The 20462-nt window shown below is 42.1% G+C and overlaps 1 protein-coding gene across 1 annotated transcript in view; it reads left to right on the top strand.

Moving 5' to 3' along the window:
* The window catches only part of ephb4a (eph receptor B4a), a 39716-nt gene that overhangs the window by 14811 nt on the left and 4443 nt on the right, over positions 1 to 20462 (top strand). Inside the window, exons 2-9 of the mRNA XM_003446779.5 lie at positions 6492 to 6562; positions 10037 to 10318; positions 13032 to 13422; positions 15817 to 15969; positions 17881 to 18216; positions 18299 to 18423; positions 18780 to 18948; positions 19295 to 19394. Coding sequence (XP_003446827.1) covers positions 6492 to 6562; positions 10037 to 10318; positions 13032 to 13422; positions 15817 to 15969; positions 17881 to 18216; positions 18299 to 18423; positions 18780 to 18948; positions 19295 to 19394 — 1627 coding nt within the window. The remainder of the gene's footprint in view (positions 1 to 6491; positions 6563 to 10036; positions 10319 to 13031; positions 13423 to 15816; positions 15970 to 17880; positions 18217 to 18298; positions 18424 to 18779; positions 18949 to 19294; positions 19395 to 20462) is intronic.

Genomic DNA, 20462 nt, shown 5'->3' with positions numbered 1-20462 from the left:
TGAAGCAGTTGGGGGTGGGGGGGTCATTTATAATGGCTCCTGATCTTGAATATGAGGGCAGTTTGAAACCTGAACACGGCTCGATATAGAACATGGGGGTGAGGTGTTTTCTGTACATGCCCCAATTTTAAAAAATGAAGGGTCAGGTTTTACATTTCAAAAGAAAAGCATGTACAACACTCCCTGTTGTTGTCTTGCTTTGACATAGAACAGTTAAACCCATTTGCTTTTGTTTCCACAATATTTTTTTTTACTGTTTGCATTAACAATATTTAACATGTTGATACTGATGCCTCAAGCCACCTACTTTCTACTACTCTGTTTGTTCTGCTTGAGAGAAATCCTCTGTGTTGTGTTTTGTCTGTAATTGTTAGTTGAAGGCTAAGGCCTAATCATCCCGCCACCACCCGTATCAGTTTAGACTTCTCCAGTGTAGTATTGCGTACAGTTGTCCTGTAATTACTGTACAGTTGTTTGTTTTGGATGTTAAAATTCATCCAGATGACGAATTTTCATTGTTCCTACATTTTTCGAGCACTGGGGGCAATTTTCCGGCGGTGGGTGGTCGCCGCTGCTGAAAGAATGCAGGGGAAAAGCCAGCTTCCTCTAACAGGGCTTAAGACTGAATCTACTTCAGCGAAAGGCAAGGCCAAGCAAGCACATAATAGGAGCGCTCACCATCTCATAGAAACACTCACGCTCACGCATCCTGTCTCATAAACCTTAATGATAGAGCAGTGATAAACAGTGATTACCATGCCTGGGGGGGTGGGGGTGGGGATTTCATCTCTACTCCTTCAAAAAAAAAAGAGAAGAAAAATAATTATAAACACAGAGGCAGGTGTGTATATGAAATGTGGAGATGTGGAAATATGTATAGCGAAGCCTTTGTGGTAAGGGTGTTTTTTAGATTATGCTGGAGTGAACTCAGGGTAGACTAAATGTGGGGAAATCACCACTCTGAACTTTGTCACCCAATTATCCTCCTCATCCACCTCTTCCCTCTCTTTTTTCCCTCTCTGCTCTCTGCAGGCTTTCCTTTCTTTTCCTTTGTCACCTTAGATTGTTGTTAGAAAGCTGGTGGGCTTCTGTGGTTTTGAAGTGGAAATGGCTGAGAAGCACGGTTGTTTCTTCAGCTTTCAAAGAGTGTAAAATTGTGAGATTATAAAAAGCGAAATGGGGGATGAGAAAGGAGAACTTAATGACTAAAGTGGACCCGTTATGCTCATTTTCAGCTCGCTCTTTTCACTTTTGGGCTCTACTAGAATAGCTAACTTTTTTTCTGATTGGTTGCACCTAACAAACAGAAGGTTTGAAGAGCAGGTGGGCGGAGCTGAATCCAAACTCAGAGCTGTGTGTCTTGACCATATTAAGGATGTCCCCTCTGCTTGACATCATACAGAGCCAAGATAAGGGGAAAAAGCTCAGGATTTACCTGAGTTTAAGTTCAAAGAAATTGTTTGCACATATGTTGAACTTAGTATTTGAAACTTGCGTCCATGTTTAATAACATATATGCAACATAAAAATAGGACCAATCATAATAGTTCCATGCTAAAGTCACATGTCCCTTTTGCTTCTCAATATGATGCATGACCTGTTGCATATGCAGTGCTGATGACAAGTAATTCCATGTCCTTGCTTTTATATGCAGGTGGAAGGCAGTAAGAAAGATTTGACTAATTTGCCTGTACAGCAGGGAGAGTGCTGCGGCGAGAGTGGGGTCGAGAAGAGTGAAAATTCAGTGTTTGTGTGTGTGTGTTGGCCACAGAGAAAATGTATTAAATTAGCTGGAGAGAGAATGTGAGCGGTGGTGGGCGTGATTGAGTGATCAATGAAATCATTATGGGGAAAAAACAAAGAAACAAAGAGTGACCTGTTATGGATGAAACAGTTTATTTTTATTTCATAATAGTATTGTTATTGTGTTACTCATGTATTGTAAGTTATGTTTGGTGTTGCGGATATGCGTGTTTAGAATAGGTTTATTTAAAGGTACATTATGTAAGATTATTAGTTTAAAAATAATTGAGCACTGAGATTTAAGAACTTAATTACAGTATAGATAATGTATATAATTTGCTTGCTTTATGCATCCAAGGATGCCACAACTGCAGCCACTCTCACAGAGTGACTGTGTCGATGTCTTCAGCTCAAACTTCACTGGGTGTTTTCGCCCTTAACCATGAGTAACCAGAGGTTGTGGCTAAATCACTGCCCACCAGCTCCAGGCTTCTAGCCCCCCCTCCTCCCTTTTATACCCGAGCCAACAAGAGGCTCTTTCTGTTGCTTCCCCAGTCCTGCGCACAGCTGTTTTCCTGCTTGTTCCCTGAAACTCCAACTGTAGTGTGCGACTGTGCTGGGAAACCTCTACACTCAACTTTTACAGGAAACAGCCATACTTAACACCTTTTCTCTCCACACTCCTGGATGAGGTTATGGTATTTTAGATTTGTCCTTTTTATGAGACTCATCACAGCCGTTTTCCCATGGCCACAGTGGTATTTGACTTCTGGTGCCGTCTCCGCCGGTGTTGTTTGAGCAATTCTTCTCATTAGTCGTATTTCAGTCCTGCCCATTACCATTGTGTCTCGCCTTTCAAGCTTCTCATCCTCTCCCACTTTCAGGAGACTCTGGGGGTATTATTCTGTATTGTAATCGGTAACATGTTGTGGTGCCCTCTTGCACGTAGTGTACATCAGGTAATTAATCACCCATGCCAGACTTTTCAGCCGTCTTTCACCCGTCTTTCCAGCATCACCAATCATTCTTGTTTGCCATCCAGTCTTTTCCTGGATGTCACTCGTTACCAGAGTTTACTTGCTGAATAGGATGCCACAACTGCAGATGCTCTATAGGGTAACAGTGACCTTCCACCTGGAGCTGATGTGTAGAGCAGCTTTGACTTATTGATAGCTTCCCTTTAACTTTCTTCTGATTGGCTTCACCTGGCAAACAGAAGGTTTAAAAAGCAGGTGGGTGGTGCTTCTGTAACTAATCCCTACTCTGTGTGTCTGTGTGTCAATACAGAGTCAGAGAAAGACGTAGGACTACTCAGAGATAATTTTTTTCATTTATAAAGATAACAATGCCGATCTGATCAACAATCGCTGGCATGTTCTTTCAGCAGAGCGTTTCTTCTTGCACTTATGCTTTCTCACACCCTGCTTATAACGCCCCTCCCCTGCCCAATGGCATCAGGCAAGGCAGACGAGAGGAGACTGTGTAGCTTCTCTGGCAGATCACCGTATAGGTTAGTTGTATGATGATTCCTATTCTCTAGTACCATCAGGTTACACTTAAACACCGGTTGTTTAAAATTAAAGAAAAGATTTAGCACAGCCTAGCATTTGGACACCAAGTGTTACTGAATAGCTGCAACCCCTTTAATACAGTAAGGTTTTCTAAATATTGCTCCCTTAATAATATAATCGCAATCAACGCCCACTTAAAGTCTTAAGGTCATCTATTCAACTGCTCGTTAATGCAAATATGTAATCATCCAGTCTAATGACTGCATATTTATGCATTTAGGTATGTCGACGTGGTCCAGAGAACCTGCTGAAGTTCAAACTGAGCATTAAAATAGGGAAAGAAGATGATTTAACTGACTTTGAATGTGGCCATGGTTTGTTGCTGCAAGATTCGCTGGTCTGAGTATTTTAGAAACTGCTGTCTACTGGGATTTTCCTGCACAACCATCTCTAGGGTTTACAGTGAACGGTCAGAAAAAGAAGAAAATATCCAGTGAGCAGCATTTCCCGTGGGTGAAAATGTTAGAGGTCAGAGGAGAATGGCCACGCTGCTTCCAGCTGATAGAAAGGCGACAGTAACTCAAATAACCACTCGCTACAAACAAGGAATACAGAAGAGCATCTCTGAATGCACAAGGCATTGAACATGGAAGCAGATGGGTGCCATTCCTATTAGCTAAGAGCAGAAAACACAGTCACCAGATCTCAATCCAGCAGAGCACCTGTGGGATCTGGTGGGACATCATGGATGTGCAGTCACCAAATCTCCAGCAACTGTGTGATTCTGTCATGTCAACATGGACCAAAATCTCTGAAGAATGCTTCCAGCACAGCTTCGAATCTGTGCCGCAGAAATTAATGGCAGTTGTCTGGATTTATAGGACATAAAGACTTGGTGAGCTAGAGTTGTAGCGCTTGACTCAACAGGAGCCAGATTCAGTTTTACCTCAGAATCTTTTTGCACCTTCATGTGTATTTCACTGGGATGTGGGCTGGTAAGTGGTAAATGCGATTGCCTCTCACTTCACACAGGATCACAGAGATTAGTAACTGTAGGCGTTGGAGTTATTTTTGTAAAATACTACAAGTGCTGGTGTTTTGCAAAATATATTCAAAGAGCACGAGGAGTCCATGAAAGCCTTGACGTCCTCGTAATGTTCGGTGTTAAAGGTTTCCCCAAACACCCTCTTATCCTGTACACAATCTTCCACAGGCAACACAATATCTACAACATCCACAGAAAATGAAAGTAACTGAGAGAGCGATATTAGGATTACACTGCGAGGATGAATTTTCATAATTTTGGCAGCAATATTTATCACACTGACACTGCTAGTCATCAGTCTGGGGATGGTGCTGTGAGAAATGGTATTAGATGCAAGTATTTTTCTTTACTTAGGGCTTGAGCTAATGAGTGTTTTTATTATTGATTAGCCTCCTTCTTTTTTTTAATAAATGCCCAGCATTGTTTTGTTTTCTTTTTTCTTTTCAGAGCCTACGGTCAAATCTTCACATAGTTCTCACATTTTTAGAGGCATTTTTGTTTAAACTTATCTGATGGTAAAATTATTGGCAATTCATCATAATTAACCACTGTGTTTTATAAGCTGAAAGTTGCAGAGGAAAGAGAGAAATCATTTCTACTCTTGATGTTTTGTAATGTGTTCTGTGTAGTGTTTAAAAGAAAGTTTAAAAGAAAATGCCTTTAATAAGCCACTATTAAACTTCAATGGCTGAAGTCATTATTGAAGCAATAAAAGAAGCCCCATTGAAGAACTACGGGCTTTAGATAAATGCAGATGGAATCACAGAGTTTGTGTTTAATGCCGGATGCGTGATTGTATGACACACGTACGCAGCAGATGTTTTGAAAAACAAAGCAACATGTTGAAGCGAGTAGGCGGTGGAAACGCATCTTAAACAACTGAGAAAAGCAACACGTTGTCCTCATTGAGAATTCAGAGTCATTGTTTAGTTTCTGAATGAGCTGTTCAGCGGAGTTTGTCAGCTCGAGGTAAACGAACGGGCAACAATGCGAGGCAAGATATTGATATGTTATTAAAATTAAAATTTTATTTGAAAGTATGGATTTCCGAGGAATTCGAGCACTGCTTTATTATTTATGTGAAGGATATTGATCTAATGGGAAAACGTTTGAGTGCACAGATCGAAACGGGGGGGAAAAAATAAAGCAGAAAAAGTGGAGATCAGGGGCAGATGAAGCGTTGTTGTATTTGTCTGTGTGTGCAGAGGGTGTACTGCGGCGTTATGGCATGCTGACTTAACTGCCGAGCCTTATATTGGAAGCCTAATTCAACAAAGCACCTTACTAACCCCGATGATAAACCTCCTGCTGAAACCCCCATTTCCTCCAGCATCCATTTTCATGGAAGCGCTCCTTGGTTTGTAGCCACATTAAATCTGTTTATTCGTAAAACCAAACTGCGCAACCCTTTTGGGATGAGCTTCTGTGGGGAACAGGTAGGGCACTAAAAGCCACTCTGTGACAGAAACCGCATCCCATCAGTGTAAATATGACTCGGAGCCTGCTAATGCAGCTAAAGGGGGGAGGAAAAAAAAAAGATGTCCTCACATCAAAAGAAGTCCCTGCACCCAAACTAAACTGTGCTTCCAGTTGCACGCAGTTCAGGTCTCGGATTTTATTGGGTTACTGAATCATAGCAGAAGTCCTCAGATTGTTTGCGAGCTGGCAGCCTAACCCTCAAAAGATTACAAAAAATCAATTCTATTGTAATCACAGATTGTGACTGGAAGGGCTTAAATCTTGGTGTGTCTGTGCACACGCCTGTGTGTGTGTGTGCGCGCGTGCGTATCTGTGCAAGTCTGTTCGATTCTGCTGTTCTACTTGTCCCTGCTCTCCCTGGACAAAAGCAGACTCCTTTTTTTCGAGCAGGTTCAGTTCGACCGCAGGCGTGGCGTGTCGCTGGGAACTGGGGGGAGATGGGGGGAATAAAAACAAACATGAGAGGAAAGACAATTTTAGAGTAGTGGGAATGTTTCTGTGGATGTAATTGACTGGTGAAACCTCATCTTCTATCCTAATCCCAGCATAAGCCATAGCTGATACTTTGCAGAGCGCTTGGGACTCAAAATATGTTCTCTCTGTGATTTTTAGATTCGATTGTGTGTTTTCTGAATGTAAATGAGCCTTATACGTGTCGTTTTTACATTTCCTGCTGTGAGTGGTGATATATTTTTTTTTTATCTCTTCTGCAGAGGTCCTGATGAACACTAAGACAGAGACTTCGGATCTCAAATGGACCGTCTTCTCCCATGCCAGGCCACAGGTATGTAACCTCAGCTTCACTGTGTTATCTGTATTCCTGCCACAGAGCCTAGTGGTGACTGGGGATTTTTGGCCTCCAGCTGTTCCTTTGTTACTTTGGCTATAAAAGATTTCCTTATATGGCAGGTAACTGACAGAGTAAAAGAAACACCAGAGTGAATGTGGGATTTAAAGTGTATTGGAAGCAGATGCTTTGATAGATCTCATCAACCTTGGAGTCGAAGTCACAGGCTGCTCGCAATTTTTGGTCCTGCAGCCAGAAAAAGACATATTTGTAATTTGATCAGCTGAGGAGTGGTTGCTAAGGTATTTCTGCCAGCAGCGTCTGTGACCAGAACTGCTCAACTTGCCGATTGCCTTGGAAGGAAAATGGTCCCAGTGATGGCGGTAGGAGGATTTCTGGTGCTGGACTGAAATACTCAACAAATGTGTCTGTGCTTTTGATTAAGATGCAAGGCTGAAGCAGGCAGACTGTCTCTAAATAGCCTGCACAGCATTTATCATTTGAAGCAGTTTATCAAAAGCTCTGTGCTGTCAGAAGAGTGGCCGGGCTTGTGTTTTTAAGCATTACCTTGGCACAAAAGAGTATAAAACCGTGATTTAGTCAATGATGACAAGCAGCGGTGGGGAGATGCCACGAGCTGTCTGCTTCAAAAAGTGCAGACATAAAAGGGATACTGTATTATTCTTTATTTTTAGGATTAAAGGATTATGATACCCTTGTAGGAGATATTTGTGGCAACTTACAACCCAGTCAGATAAAATTTTCTGGCTTCTCAATTTCAAAAATACTTGAATGTCACTGTTGCATTAATAATTCATGAGGAAGCCAGATAAAGCTAATAATTCATGTTAAACCTTTTGGTGTAATGATGCGAGTGTGACAATTGTTTTAATGAAACAGGGATGTGCTTCCGGCTAAATCTGTCACAGTTTGACCCTGTTGCATATTAACACAGGTTGAATCTATGGGCCTCCATCACACAGACACGCACATTTGAAGGTAGTGCCATTGCACTCTTTGTGCAGAGAGCATGGCTCCCAGTTTTTGAACTTTTTAAATAGTTGTGCATCCATTTAAAACTTGACTGTCCTGATACGACTCACAATCTTATTCATGAATCACTTGCCCTTTCTCACATATTAAGTGTATGCAAAGCTTTATTTATATACCGCATTTCATTCCTAGCAGGAGCACAACGCACTGCACAAAGCATAAGCTCCTTCAGAGTGTGTAGCACCAAAATATATAGATAATGTAAAACTGAAATGTACGTAAGAACGATGAAAACCAAAAGTCAGTACAAGGAGTAAGGCGAAATAAAGTGAAGTAATAATTATGATCATTTGTTGTCCAGTTAAAGTAATAAAAACCTTAAAGATGGAGTCCACAAACAGTCAGAAATAAAGTAAAATGATCATTAAAGCCAAACAGCATGGATAAACAGGACAGGTTTTAGTTTAGGTTTAACACTGATGATTTACTAGGTGTTTACAGTCTGCATTAGCCAGCATCAGATGCCGTCTCATTACTACATATTCAATGGCCAATTCATTAGTTACCAGGTTGGACCCCTTACACCTTCGTGACTGACTGAACGCGTGGCATAGATTCAGAGTGGCACAGATTTGTTGAACAGCAGTTTCTAAAATACTCAGACCAGCCCATCTGGCAGCAACAACCATGCCACATTCAAAGTCACTTACATCACCTTCTTTCCCCATTTTAATGCTCAGTTTGAAGTTGAGCAGGTTCTCTGGACCACGTCTACATACCTAAATGCATAAAGATGCCATAATTAGACTGGATGATTACATATTTGCATTTACGAGCAGTTGAATAGATGTGTGGGGAAAATCCCAGTCGAGCAGCAATCCATCTGACAATAACAGCCATGCAACATTCAAAGTCACTCGAATCACTTTTCTTCCCCATTCTGATGCTTGTTTTGAACTCCAGCAGGTTGTCTTGACCATGTCTAGATGCCTAAATACAGACATTTGATTGGCTGACTTAGATGCCGCATGAAGAGATGTGCCTAATGAAACTGCCAGTGTTTGTATATGTATAGTATTCGTATAAGTTGGATTGGCCATGTGTGCTACCTGCTGACTGCAACTCCACCAGAGGTTTACCTGGACTATTCTCACATAGGCGCCGTTAGACATGAACACACACTTTATGCTAAATAGCTGGCAAATCAAAGAACATTTATTGTCCAATCTGACTGCGTTAGACATTTGCTCTCTACGTGTCTAGTAAAGTTCAGCTTGCAGGGCATGCGTGAAAATGGCTCTAAACAACAAGGCAAATCAATGATTGTAAAAGATTGTTGAAATGTCATCAGTGCCGGATGTACGTCGTAAATGTCATCCGCTGTGATGTCGAGACTTCAGTACTGTTAAATACAGAAGGTGTGACTTGCTGCCAAAGAGATGTAATTATTTTTTTCAGTAGGTAATCTATATCTTGTAAAAAGTATTAGATTACTTTTTAAAAAAGTAACACTATATGCTTTTTTAAAAAAGTCCCATTTATGTAACTGCACTTTGTCTGTGTACTTGTAGCTCATTCTCTCATTTGCCTTCAAGTCACACTTCTCTTTGAATGGTTTTTGTCAAATCCAGATGAGTCCTCACAGATTCGGTGCATCTTCATCACAGAAAACATTTTGTTCACAGACACATGTGCTGCCAAAGTCCACAGTATTTATTTTTTTGGGATTAGAAGGGAAATTCTTCTTTCCAGCGTCTCAAACCTGGCTCTGGGTGCTCCGCTGCACTGTAATTCATTCACACCACAATTCTGCCTCACTCAACACATCATCTGCAAATGGATTTTTAAAGATTTACATATTTACATAACCGAATTTCTGAGCCTCAAGTTCAGCAAATCTGCTAAATTCTGCCCTGAGTATGTTAATTTCTTGCTTGTTTCCCGCTCTTGGGAACATAGTGATGGTGAACATTTTTGCTGTTGACTCAGAAGTCAAACATTAAAGCATTTTTCTGTTGCATTTGGCTGCCCAACAAATGTAGATTTCTGTGCAGGTTTTTTTTACTTCGCTCATATTTGCGATATCCCCTCTTTATTCTTGTGTTTTAGGCTATAAATGTGTTTGAAAGGTGAAAGCTTTGTCTGTCTTGGATGCTGTTTGCAGAAGTGTGCTTTGTTTGACAAGTGAGACTTGTATTCCCACTAGCTGTGCTGGAGCTCAGTGGGAGGAATGATTTAACAACCCAGATTCAAATTTGGGCTGGATTAAAATCCACAGTGGGCCAGATCTGTCCCACGGGCCTCTGACAGGTGCAGAAGGCCAACAAAAGATTGTAACATTATTATGATGAATAGGATTTTTAATGTGACCAATTATATAAATACCCCAGTGATAGTCTTTATAGGTGAAGTAAATCTACTCGGTGCTCACAAGTTTTCTGGGTCAATCTAACAGCCCTTTGTTCTCTCTGCTCTCAGTGGGAGGAAGTAAGTGGTTTAGATGAGGAGAACAACAGCGTGAGGATCAATCAGATTTGCCAAACGGACAGTTCATCCAGCCACTGGCTGCGCAGTGGCTACATCCAGCGACGGGGAGCGTCTCAGGTGTACGTGGAACTGCGATTCACCATGATGGAGTGCTCTTCCAGGAGCACACACCACCGTAGCTGCAAGGAGACCTTCAACCTCTACTACTACGAGGCAGACTCCAACGAAGCCACTGCTACGAACCCACCCTGGATGGAGAACCCCTACATCAAGGTACCCAGCCCGTTACGTTATAAAAACCAATGCAGTTTTCTTTTCTGTTGGCTAGTCTGATAAAATATTATAGGAGCTAATTCGTTGTGTAATTGTTTGAGAAAATAAGTTGAATTGAATTCTCGTGGTATTGCCAATCGGCTTGTGAGACTGTTGTATTATTATGTCTTGCTCAGGAGGAACATTTTTATATTTGACAGCGTAATAAACTACAGGGCTTATCTTGATTATTGATCAGTCTGCCTATTATTTCCATAATTAATCGATTGATTCCACTGTGGTGGCTTTAATTTGCTTTGCTTTACCCAAAAGTGTAAACAAGTGATGTATATCAAGAAAAATAGGGGGAAAAACAGCCTGAAATGGTCGTGTCTGAAATTGTACTCTTTTAAAAAAAAAAAAAAAAAAAAAGCAAATCAATGGAAAGAAAAGTTCTGTCACAACGAGGGAACTCGAAGCTCCAAATCTGAAGGTTGCCAAGCAGTGAGGACCTGAGAAAAATAAGTTATTGAACAGCTGTGTGTATTGCTACCAGTGAAAGTCTGTTGCAGTGAATTTGATGACTCACAAATACCCTCATAAACTGGATAAAAAAAGCTGTGCATGATGTCCAAATCATTGTGGGGGAAATAAACTTACATGATGAAACCATTAACAATAAGTATTCTTGCCTTTCACTTTTGCTGAATTATTTATAATCTCACCACGTTCTTGTTTTCACTGACAAACAACTGTTTTTGAAGCCTCATGTGTGTACAGCATGCAGTACTGTGAAAAAGTCTACCAACTCTCACTTCTCTATATAGGATATATGACGCATATTGGGTAATAGGTGTGTTGATTGACTGATGTGTCTGCAAACAAACATGGTATATAAGGCTAAACAGAATTTGAAGATGTCTGAATAGCTTGAAAGTCAATATTTGGTGTGACCACCTTTATTCTTCAACACAGCCTGAACTCCCTTAGACAAGCTTGCCTGTAAGTTCTTTAAATGTCTGCAAGAATAACTTTCACATGTTGGCTGCCTTTTTTTTCCATTTTCTGTAAAAATGATCCAAAACTTGCTTCATTAATGTTGAGATCTGGGCTCTGGTGAGACCAATCCATGACTGATAGTGTTCCACTGTGTGTGTGTTTTCATTCAGGTATGATTTTACTGCATTGGCAGTGTTTTTGGAATCACTGTCGTGCTGAAAAATGAAGCCATTGCCAAGCAGATGATAGCTGCATTGTGCATCATAATCTGATGGTACTTTTCTGTGTTCATGATTCCATCAATTTTGACAAGATCTCCACTGGCAGAAATGTAGCCCCAAACTATGACAGAGCCTCCATCGTGTTTGACAGATGGCTGTAGACACTCACTGCTGTAGCTCTCTCCTGAACTTTTCTGCACATATTGATAATGGTTTGAACCAAAAATGTCAAAATCTGAATCCATCACTCTGTAAGTCCAGTTATTGTGTAATTTAGCATACCGCAACCTTTTCTTGCCTCTTCCTTTCCTTAAGAATGGCCTTTTGACAGCAAACCTTCCACCAAGACTGTTTCTGATGAGGCTTCAGTTGGCCAGATGCATCTCCCAGGTCCTGTGTCAGGTCTTTGCTTGACTTTTTGCTATTTCTTAAGGACATGAATATCATATAGTGCCCATCTCTTTGGTTTTTAGGTCTGCGACTTATTCTTGTGTCCTCCACATGGCATTTTTTTCTCATTTTTCTTTTTTTTTTTTGGTTTACAGCTCTTTGTGAATCACCTTGTTGGTGCAAAAATAATATTTTATGCCTGTTAAACTGTTATTTTTTATTCCTTTGTTAGTGTTAAGTAGCTTAATAAACACTTATCTGAAAATGTCTAGGTATAAGGACTGGACTAAAATGAGTAAAACAGCAGACATGTCCAAAGAAAAACTTTAAAAGACCTTCTTCAGACCACTTTAAAAAGTTACAAGAAAGTCTGGCTCCTTGGAAGCAGGCTCAAGTCTTTTGCACAGTACTGTACACGTTTGTGACGGATTTCTTTCCCCCTCAGTGTGCAGCTTTTCATACAGATTCAAAACAAGTTTGCAGAGACCAAGATTTGCTTTAAATGTCAGTTTCACAACATCGTCAATGTTCGGGGACTTTTTTAATGTTCCAATCATGTTCTCGCCTCTTGGGAGCAAGCACTGCTTTAAAACCCACCTTGTCAGTGCATTCAATCTGTTTCACAGCCTGAATCTTTTCGTAATGTTTATCTTCTGAGTTTCATTTTCCAAACACATAGCTTAGGAATGCAGCGCAGTCAATCTAATTGTCAAACCTTAGTTGTTGGCCGTGTCCTTGAACACAACACCAAATAGTGGCGTCAAAATAGTCCCTGCTTCTCAACTTCATTACCACCTAATAATGTAACTTTGACAGAAAAATAAAAGTGATGAAATGTTCGCCGTGATGAATTGCCTTCCACTCCAGCAAGTTTCTCGTCCCTGCAAGTTGAGGTTCAAAGCACACTGTAATAAATGGGAAACAATGGCTGCCAGAAAGGCAGTGAATCAATGTAAAAATCACAGTGGTATGCTTTGTAAAATTTTCAGTAATATGGAGCATATGTAATTTCTAGTTAATGGACTAAACATGCAAAACTATCAGTTTGATCCTTTTCATGGCTGAGCAGTGCGTGCAGGAATCTGGATATTACATAAGGTCTTTTCTCTTTCTTCCTGTCTTAGGTGGACACAGTGGCTGCAGACTTTCTACTAAGGAAGGACGGGGAGAAGAAATTGAACGTGAAGACCTTGAGACTCGGCCCTCTTAATAAGAGAGGCTTTTACTTGGCCTTTCAGGCTCAGGGTGCCTGCATGGCTCTGCTGTCTGTCAGGGTGTTCTTCAAGAAGTGTCCTCCCCTGGTCAGTGCTCTTTCCTCTTTCCCTGAGACTATACCGCGTACTCTAGTGCAAGAGGCACAGGGTGTGTGTGTGGAGCACGCAGCTCAGCAAGGTCCCCGTCCTCGGCCGCCTAAGCTCTTCTGCGGGGAGGATGGCCAGTGGGTGGGCCAGCCAACAACCTCCTGTGCATGCGTACCGGGATTTGAACCAGCTGAGGGGTACACGAGATGCACAGGTAATGAAGGAGGCAAGGTTAAGCCAAATAAAACTGACATGCGTGCATGTATGCATATAGACTACACCCATATAGGCAACAGGGCAGGCAGACTAAACAAGAACACAATGGTAAGGCGAGGGTGGCGGGGAGTTCACTGAGGGTTGAAGTGTTTGAGAGGAAATGAGAGACCGAGCAAGTTAATGAGGCAGGGGAATGGCTGTGACACAGAGGGGACAGAAAGAGAGGTCAGGTGGAGCAGCACTTATCTCTGAAAGGAAGAGCAGGGTCAAAGGCTTACTGCTGCGACAACTCCTGGCTCAGCCGAGATAGAAGGAGTGCAGGAGGACTGCAGAGGTGAGGGGAGAGAGGGGGGGAGGTGGTGCTCGGGGTAAAGATCATAACACTTTGAGAACATCAAAGCAAAGCAGACAAAAAAAGAAGGAAGAAGCAGGATGATTCTCTCAGGAGCCGTGCAGCAGCTCTGCCTAATGAGTCCAATTAACAAGCCTCGCGCATGGACTACCCCCACACACGCGCACACACTCGCCGCATCGCAGCGACACAGATAAATGGCGAGCACTAAAAACACAGAAACAAAAGGAGAAATGCCACATTTTCCCAGGGAAACGCCTGGTTTCATCTGTCTGTGTTTGAAGGTAGGCTGTAGTTTGATCTCCGTGGGCGGTATAATGATTTTTCATAACAAAAAAATAATTTCCGACATTTTGCTCCTGGTGAGGTGGCATTTTCCAGTGTTCTGTCACAGAAGAGAGTTGCAAGGCAAAACATTCACAAGGCCATAAAGGGAAATTGCCTCCGCAGAAAAGACCGGACAGTTAATTTGCTTGGGAGGCTGGTCATTTCGGAAAAATGAAATCGACGCCAGGGTTTAAAATTAAAATTCATTTTGCTGTAATACCATTATTTGCCAGAGACTATACATATATTTTCTGGGGCAAACATGAGCATTTAAATGTAAAAGTTATGAATGCTGTCAAGTTGATTTAGTGTTTCATCTAAGTATGGTTAGAATATTTAAACCAGGTCTCTGAAATGAACCACTATAAGACCATAAATACTGCTCTGGGGGAGGGGTATATTTCTCCTCATGTGGCGGTATAGCTTTATTATTGTTAGACAAATACATGATTATAAAGATTAGAAACTAAATAGGTTAGAACTAGCCCCTAATCTACTCCAAAAAGATTCATTTCTATTTCAAAAGCTTTGTTTCCTTCAGGAAAAAAAATGCCTGAACCAGAATACTGACTTATCTTAATGTGGACTGCTGCAAGTGCTAAACAATCTTACAGCTGAATTCACTGAAAAGTTGCACAGTAATCAATAGCGACTGCTTCTGTAAATCACAAAGTGTTATTTGTGTCATCTTGCGGGAGCTCGAAAGCACCGAGGTTACAGGCGGCTCTTCACATGTGGCAAATTCCTTGCGGTAAATGTCAGTCAGGAACGATCGGCGAGAGCGTTGACCCTGTGAAATGTGTCAGTTTTTCACTGCAGCAATGCTCCCGCTCGGTGTGAAAGTTTATTGTTGTATTTCTCTCACTCAGCAGCTGCGTATCAGCCGCCCAGACTGAACGCAGAAAGTAAACACGTTTGCTGCCATTGTATGCGGTATTTAGCAGGGTGACAGCTTATTACACATTCACATGTTAGAACAAGCGTTGGATGGGGCTTTGCTGGTGAGCAGAAGCTGAGGTGTGCACGGTTTCAGACCATGTAGTGGCTGCGGCTAATGACTGTTGTCATACTTAATTTCTACGTGTATTTATTTTCTTTGATTGATTGATGGTTTAGTCTGAAACGTCAGACGTGGTGATGTTTACTGTGATATGAAGCGAAGAAAAACAGGAGCGGTGTTGTAGATTTGGTCAAAATTGTGCTTAATTGTTTTTCCATCGCTCGACTAATTGATTGTTCAGCCAGTCCTTTCAGCATGAGTTCAGACTCCGTTCACGGTGTCCTTACATCTTACCACGGTCCTGGTTTGGGCTTTACAAAAGGAGACCTGGAACAATGTTTGAATCAATAAGCAATGACAGTTTTTTCATAAGGACCGCCACATGTCTGGTCTCATTATCCAGATATGGCCAGGTAAATTCAATGATAAGCAGCATGTCAGTCACAGGCAGTTTTTTTTTTTTTTCTTCCTTCACTAAATTGACTATTAGTGTCAGTCTCATTACTGTGATTGTCTCAGTTTATAGCCCTCATTACATGCTTCTGTCTGTCAATCTGCAACCATCTGGCACCTAAGCACACCGAAATAAAGGATTTATTTGCAAATTGAGTTTGACCCAGGCCTATACAGGACACAGTGAAGGCGTTATGCAATGTACTGTTGTATTTAATGCTAATGTGCCTTTATTTGTTCTCACATCTTGTCCTCTTCAGCCTGTCCTGTGGGCCAGTTTAAGTCAGGCGTAGAGGGACAGTGCAGAGGCTGCCCAGGATTCAGCCAGGCCACCAACAGGGGAGCGTCAGTGTGTGAATGTCGCCCTGGGTACCTACGTGCCGAATCAGACACTCCTGACACCCCGTGCACTAGTAAGTAAAACAGTGCTTAATCCACATGCAAATATGGAGGTGCTAAGCAACACTCTTTACTGTCTCCTCCTCTCTTTTTTTGTCTTCCTCTGACATCTCTGGTGCTACTTCTCTTTTTTCCCCCTCCGGTGTCATTTAGCCAGGGTCCGCTGAGCTGCTTTGTGGCTTTTGTCTCACGGCTGGGCATTGAGATGCATGTCCTTTGTGACAGGTTGTTGGTGAGGGTGGGAGGGTAGGGCTTTCTGTCCAAAGTGAAGTAGGCATTGATGGTCTCAAGTGACACATCCATGCGGATTCAGGAATTTCAATTCAGGCTCATTTTGGGTGTGTGTGAATGGGAAGGGGGGTCTTTAATTAGGTGCGCTCTCTCGGAAGGGCCACAAAGCTGATGTGAAACAATGTGACACTCCGCATCAGGCTGTTGACTGTGGCTGCTACCCCTGCAGGTGTGATACAAATACCAACTGGAATTCACATCCACCAATTTTATTTTTTACTGATAACTTTAATTACAAAGGCTTTATCTTAATAATGGATCTCTTTAAGAAGCTAATTTCTATTATGTATTCTGTTGCTGTGCCGGATTGCCTGAGCAGTTCGGCACGTAATGTTATTTTCAATTTGTATGCAAAATTTTAAACCAGCCGAGCCACCTGAAATTCACGCCAGACCTTTTCCCTCCTGAAAATAGGGTATACGTTTTTACATTTTTGTGACAGGCGTGGTGGTTTTTAATTAAGCGCATTGTGATTGCCAGGACTTAAAAATGCGTCACCTCTAAAAATCCCCTGTTGCCAAATGCTGAATTCAGAATTCATACTCGCCCAGATTGAGCGCGATGTTACTCCACTCGGGTTTCCAATGAGAACACCATTAGCACTTAAGTTAGCTGCAGGCTCAGTGACAAAGCTCTCTCTCCTTGGCAGGAACAGAAACTCATTCACAGTGCCTGAGTGGTCTTGCTGTTTAGTTATGCTTGGCTTGAGGCAATAGCTATCTTCTTACAATTTTCAGGCGGTGATCATTATCATCCAGTTTTAGACAAACGTAATTGCACCAGTTAAATCCAGCAGCACATATGCTCCCGCTGTGACGCAAAGCAACTGCAAGAGCATTGTTCTGCTTCGTGACTACATGTGCGGGCTGAATAAAATGGCTTCAGCTTATATCAGAAATCATAAAGAAACAATATGTGTGGGTCATGGAAAAGTAAAACAGTGGCAAAATGGCACAGCGGAGATCAACACAGAACTTTCATATATTGTAATTTCACCGGGGCAACTTTCCACAGGGGAAAAAAACATGAAGTACGATTCAATATTTTTCCCCATATAACTTGATAATACTGGTGCTCTCTGAAGGCACTTTATCATAGCAAAAACAAAAAAATCATAACAGGTGATGCTGCTATGTTGATATTGCTTAAACGGTCTTAAGAGGTTTAGAAAATGCTGCCTTTGGGACCGGGAAAAGGCCAGATTGAAGGGAATAGTTTGACATTTTTGCGATATTTGAGTTTGATCGGATTAATGTGTAATTCTGTCATGTATATATGATGCTCCAGTTCTGAAAGAGATTCATGTTCGGTGGGTTATGAAATCCCAAACAGGTCTGACCAACCATGAATCCTGCTTTTATGGTTAAGTCAAGCTAAATGGATGCTGCCTGCAGCTAGAGATTTACTCATAATCAAATTTAACAACATCATTTGTTGTATTTTGTTTTAGTTTATATTACCTATACGTAAACACATTATAGGTAAGCACATACATGAAAGTTTCATCAATTTTCTCAATCAGCTCTTTTTTTTAAGCAGATTGGTTCGCATACCGGAACTTGGATGACTGCCAGTTTGCAGTATTTTTTAAATAGGGAAAAAGCATGCTATTATAACTATTTCTCTCACTGTAGGAACTCCCTCGGCCCCTCGCAGCATAATCCCTAAGGTCAACTTCACCACCGTCACTCTGGATTGGAATGAGCCGCTGGACAGCGGCAGCAGAAACGACCTGAGCTACGCCGTCAGGTGCTCTCTGTGCAGGTCACCAAAGGAAACGTGCCTCCCCTGCGGAGACGGCGTCAGTTACCGGCCTGCGAAAGACGGCCTGCTGGGTCACAGGGTAGAGGTGTGGGGCCTGCTGCCACACACAACGTATACGTTCACTATTCAGGCACTCAACGGAGTGTCTCAGCTCAGCGAGAAGGAGCCTGCCAGCGAAAGTGTCAACATCACTACAAGCCATGACGGTAAGAGCTGCAGGAGGATAGGTGGAAAGGTATAAATAGTCCGAGTTTCACTGTATTTATAATTCTGCTGCCATCTGTGCAGTGCCGCCACTGGTGTCTGTGATTCGGAAGAGCGACTCCACAGAGAGCAGTCTGACTCTGCACTGGTCGGTCCCGACTCAGCCACACTACACCATCCTGCAGTATGAGCTGCGCTACTGTGAGAAGGTAAGAGCTCCCTGACGACATCCCCCGAACTGTCCGTTCAGATAGATGATCTCTTTTTTACAGGCTCATAGAAGAAAGCACTCTCAGTGCAGATGTAGTTAAAGGGGCGCGACACGTGGCTTAGACCATGTGGATCTGTGAAGAAGCTCTCTAAACTGTGCAGTATACACTTTACATGAAGGTGTTTAACAATTAAGATATTTGTAACATATTTGTAATGTTTTTTTTTTTTATTATTATCTGATGTAATTGAAGTTAGTGTTCATTTCAGGACAGTTTGACTAATTAACTAGCTTGACATCATCATCCTTTCTTCTTTCACTATTGCCTTGGCCTCATTCTTTTTTTGCTTTTAGAAGGAGCAGCGTAGCGAGGATCAGTGCCACTCCATACAGAGTAACAGAAACCAGGCTGTACTGACAGACCTCCGCCGGGCTAGCCAGTATGAAGTGCAGGTCCGGGCGCGTACCCAGGCCGGCTACGGCAGCTTTAGTCCACCAATCATTTTCCGCACGCTGCCCGATGGTAAGAAGAGGTCTTCTTTTCTCTTGAAGAAGAGCCACACACACATTACTCTTTTTTTTTTCTTATTTAAAAAAATCATTTCCAATGACAAACTGCATTGGAAATTGGGGGTGTGACAAACATTTATCCCTGCATAATCAATCCCTGCACAGTTTCTTTTATGAATTTATCATCTGCATCCTTGTTGAGTCTCATTAATAATCTAAATTCCTGTCGCCCCCCCCTTACCTTTCTTTACTACCTATGTAAACCTCCTGTCATGGCTTCTGTCATTGTGTTGCTCTAACTCTCTCACTTTCTGTCTCCTATTTTCTTGTCTCTCTCTTTTGTTTGCCGTCTCTCCCAGGACGTGACTCTGGCTCCGAGTTCTTGGTACCTGGCATCTTTATCGCTGTCGGGATGCTGCTGCTTGTCACTTTCGTCTTTGTGGCCGCCTACTGCATACGGTGAGAACGGGGGAAAGGGAAATAGGCACAGGAAAACAAGACAGATTTGCAAGTGAAAGAAGCTCGTGGAATAACAGGAAATGGAGCGAAAAGGATAGAAATCAAAAACCAATAACAAACGTGACCCCAATTTTACAGTTTTGCACTGCTTTGTTCTTTTGTTTATACAAATCATATCTTATCAACGGTGGTTTTGCACTCTGTTACTCACACCTTTTCTTTTTTTTTCCCCCCTCTGTGAAGCAGTTCAGACACAAAGCAAGGCTCATGATTTCTTTTGCTTACACAGCTAAAAGCTATCCTGCTCATTAGAACATTTTCCTTAGGCTTCATTGTTTGAGTAAATAATGTCGGATGGCATCACGGGGAAAAAGAGAGGGAGAAGGTGCGTGCATTTGTGTGTGAGAAGGATGACGATAGAGGTAGAGGGCAGGGAAAGACAGGATGCAGGCGTCCCAACCCTGTTTCCACAGGACAGAACAATAGCTGTGACCTTGTGACACGCGCACACACTCGCTCTCAAACATACACACACACACACACACACACACACACACACACAAACCAGTGAGTAAGGCCCAGATCTGCCACTAACTGAGGGTGGTGCATTATTGCTATTTTAGGCTTATGAGGTGGGAGAGAGAAATGGAGGAAGGCAGCGATCCAGTAGCTACAGGGTTGTTACTGTACTGTAGGGATGAGTTTGCACCAGCAGAATTTTAATGGAGCCGCTTGCGTCAAAGAGCAGAACCATATGGGTTGTCTCCGGTATTCAGCACCACCACATGTCACTGTGTATTGCGTGTTTACGGCACGGACAAAACTGTCCACAACAAGGCGGTGCTGGCTTCTCAAACCATAAGAATGATGATGTATTTTTAAGAGTGCATGTGGCTGAAGTGACCTCTGACCCGTCATAGCTTTGTTAGGTGTTGTGTTGTTCTTATTGCATCTGAACAGTCCCATTGTGAGGTGGTTGATGTGCATCACGTTGGGTTGATAAAGCATTAGGAACACTTGTCCAAAAAAAAAAAAAGTGAAATAAAACATAAATTCTTCAGATAACTG

This window comes from Oreochromis niloticus, linkage group LG10 (genome assembly GCF_001858045.2).
Source record: "Oreochromis niloticus isolate F11D_XX linkage group LG10, O_niloticus_UMD_NMBU, whole genome shotgun sequence".
In the NCBI taxonomy this organism is placed as follows: domain Eukaryota; kingdom Metazoa; phylum Chordata; class Actinopteri; order Cichliformes; family Cichlidae; genus Oreochromis; species Oreochromis niloticus.
Note: the sequence above shows the minus strand (reverse complement) of the source record. Positions and strands in the feature narration are given on the sequence as shown.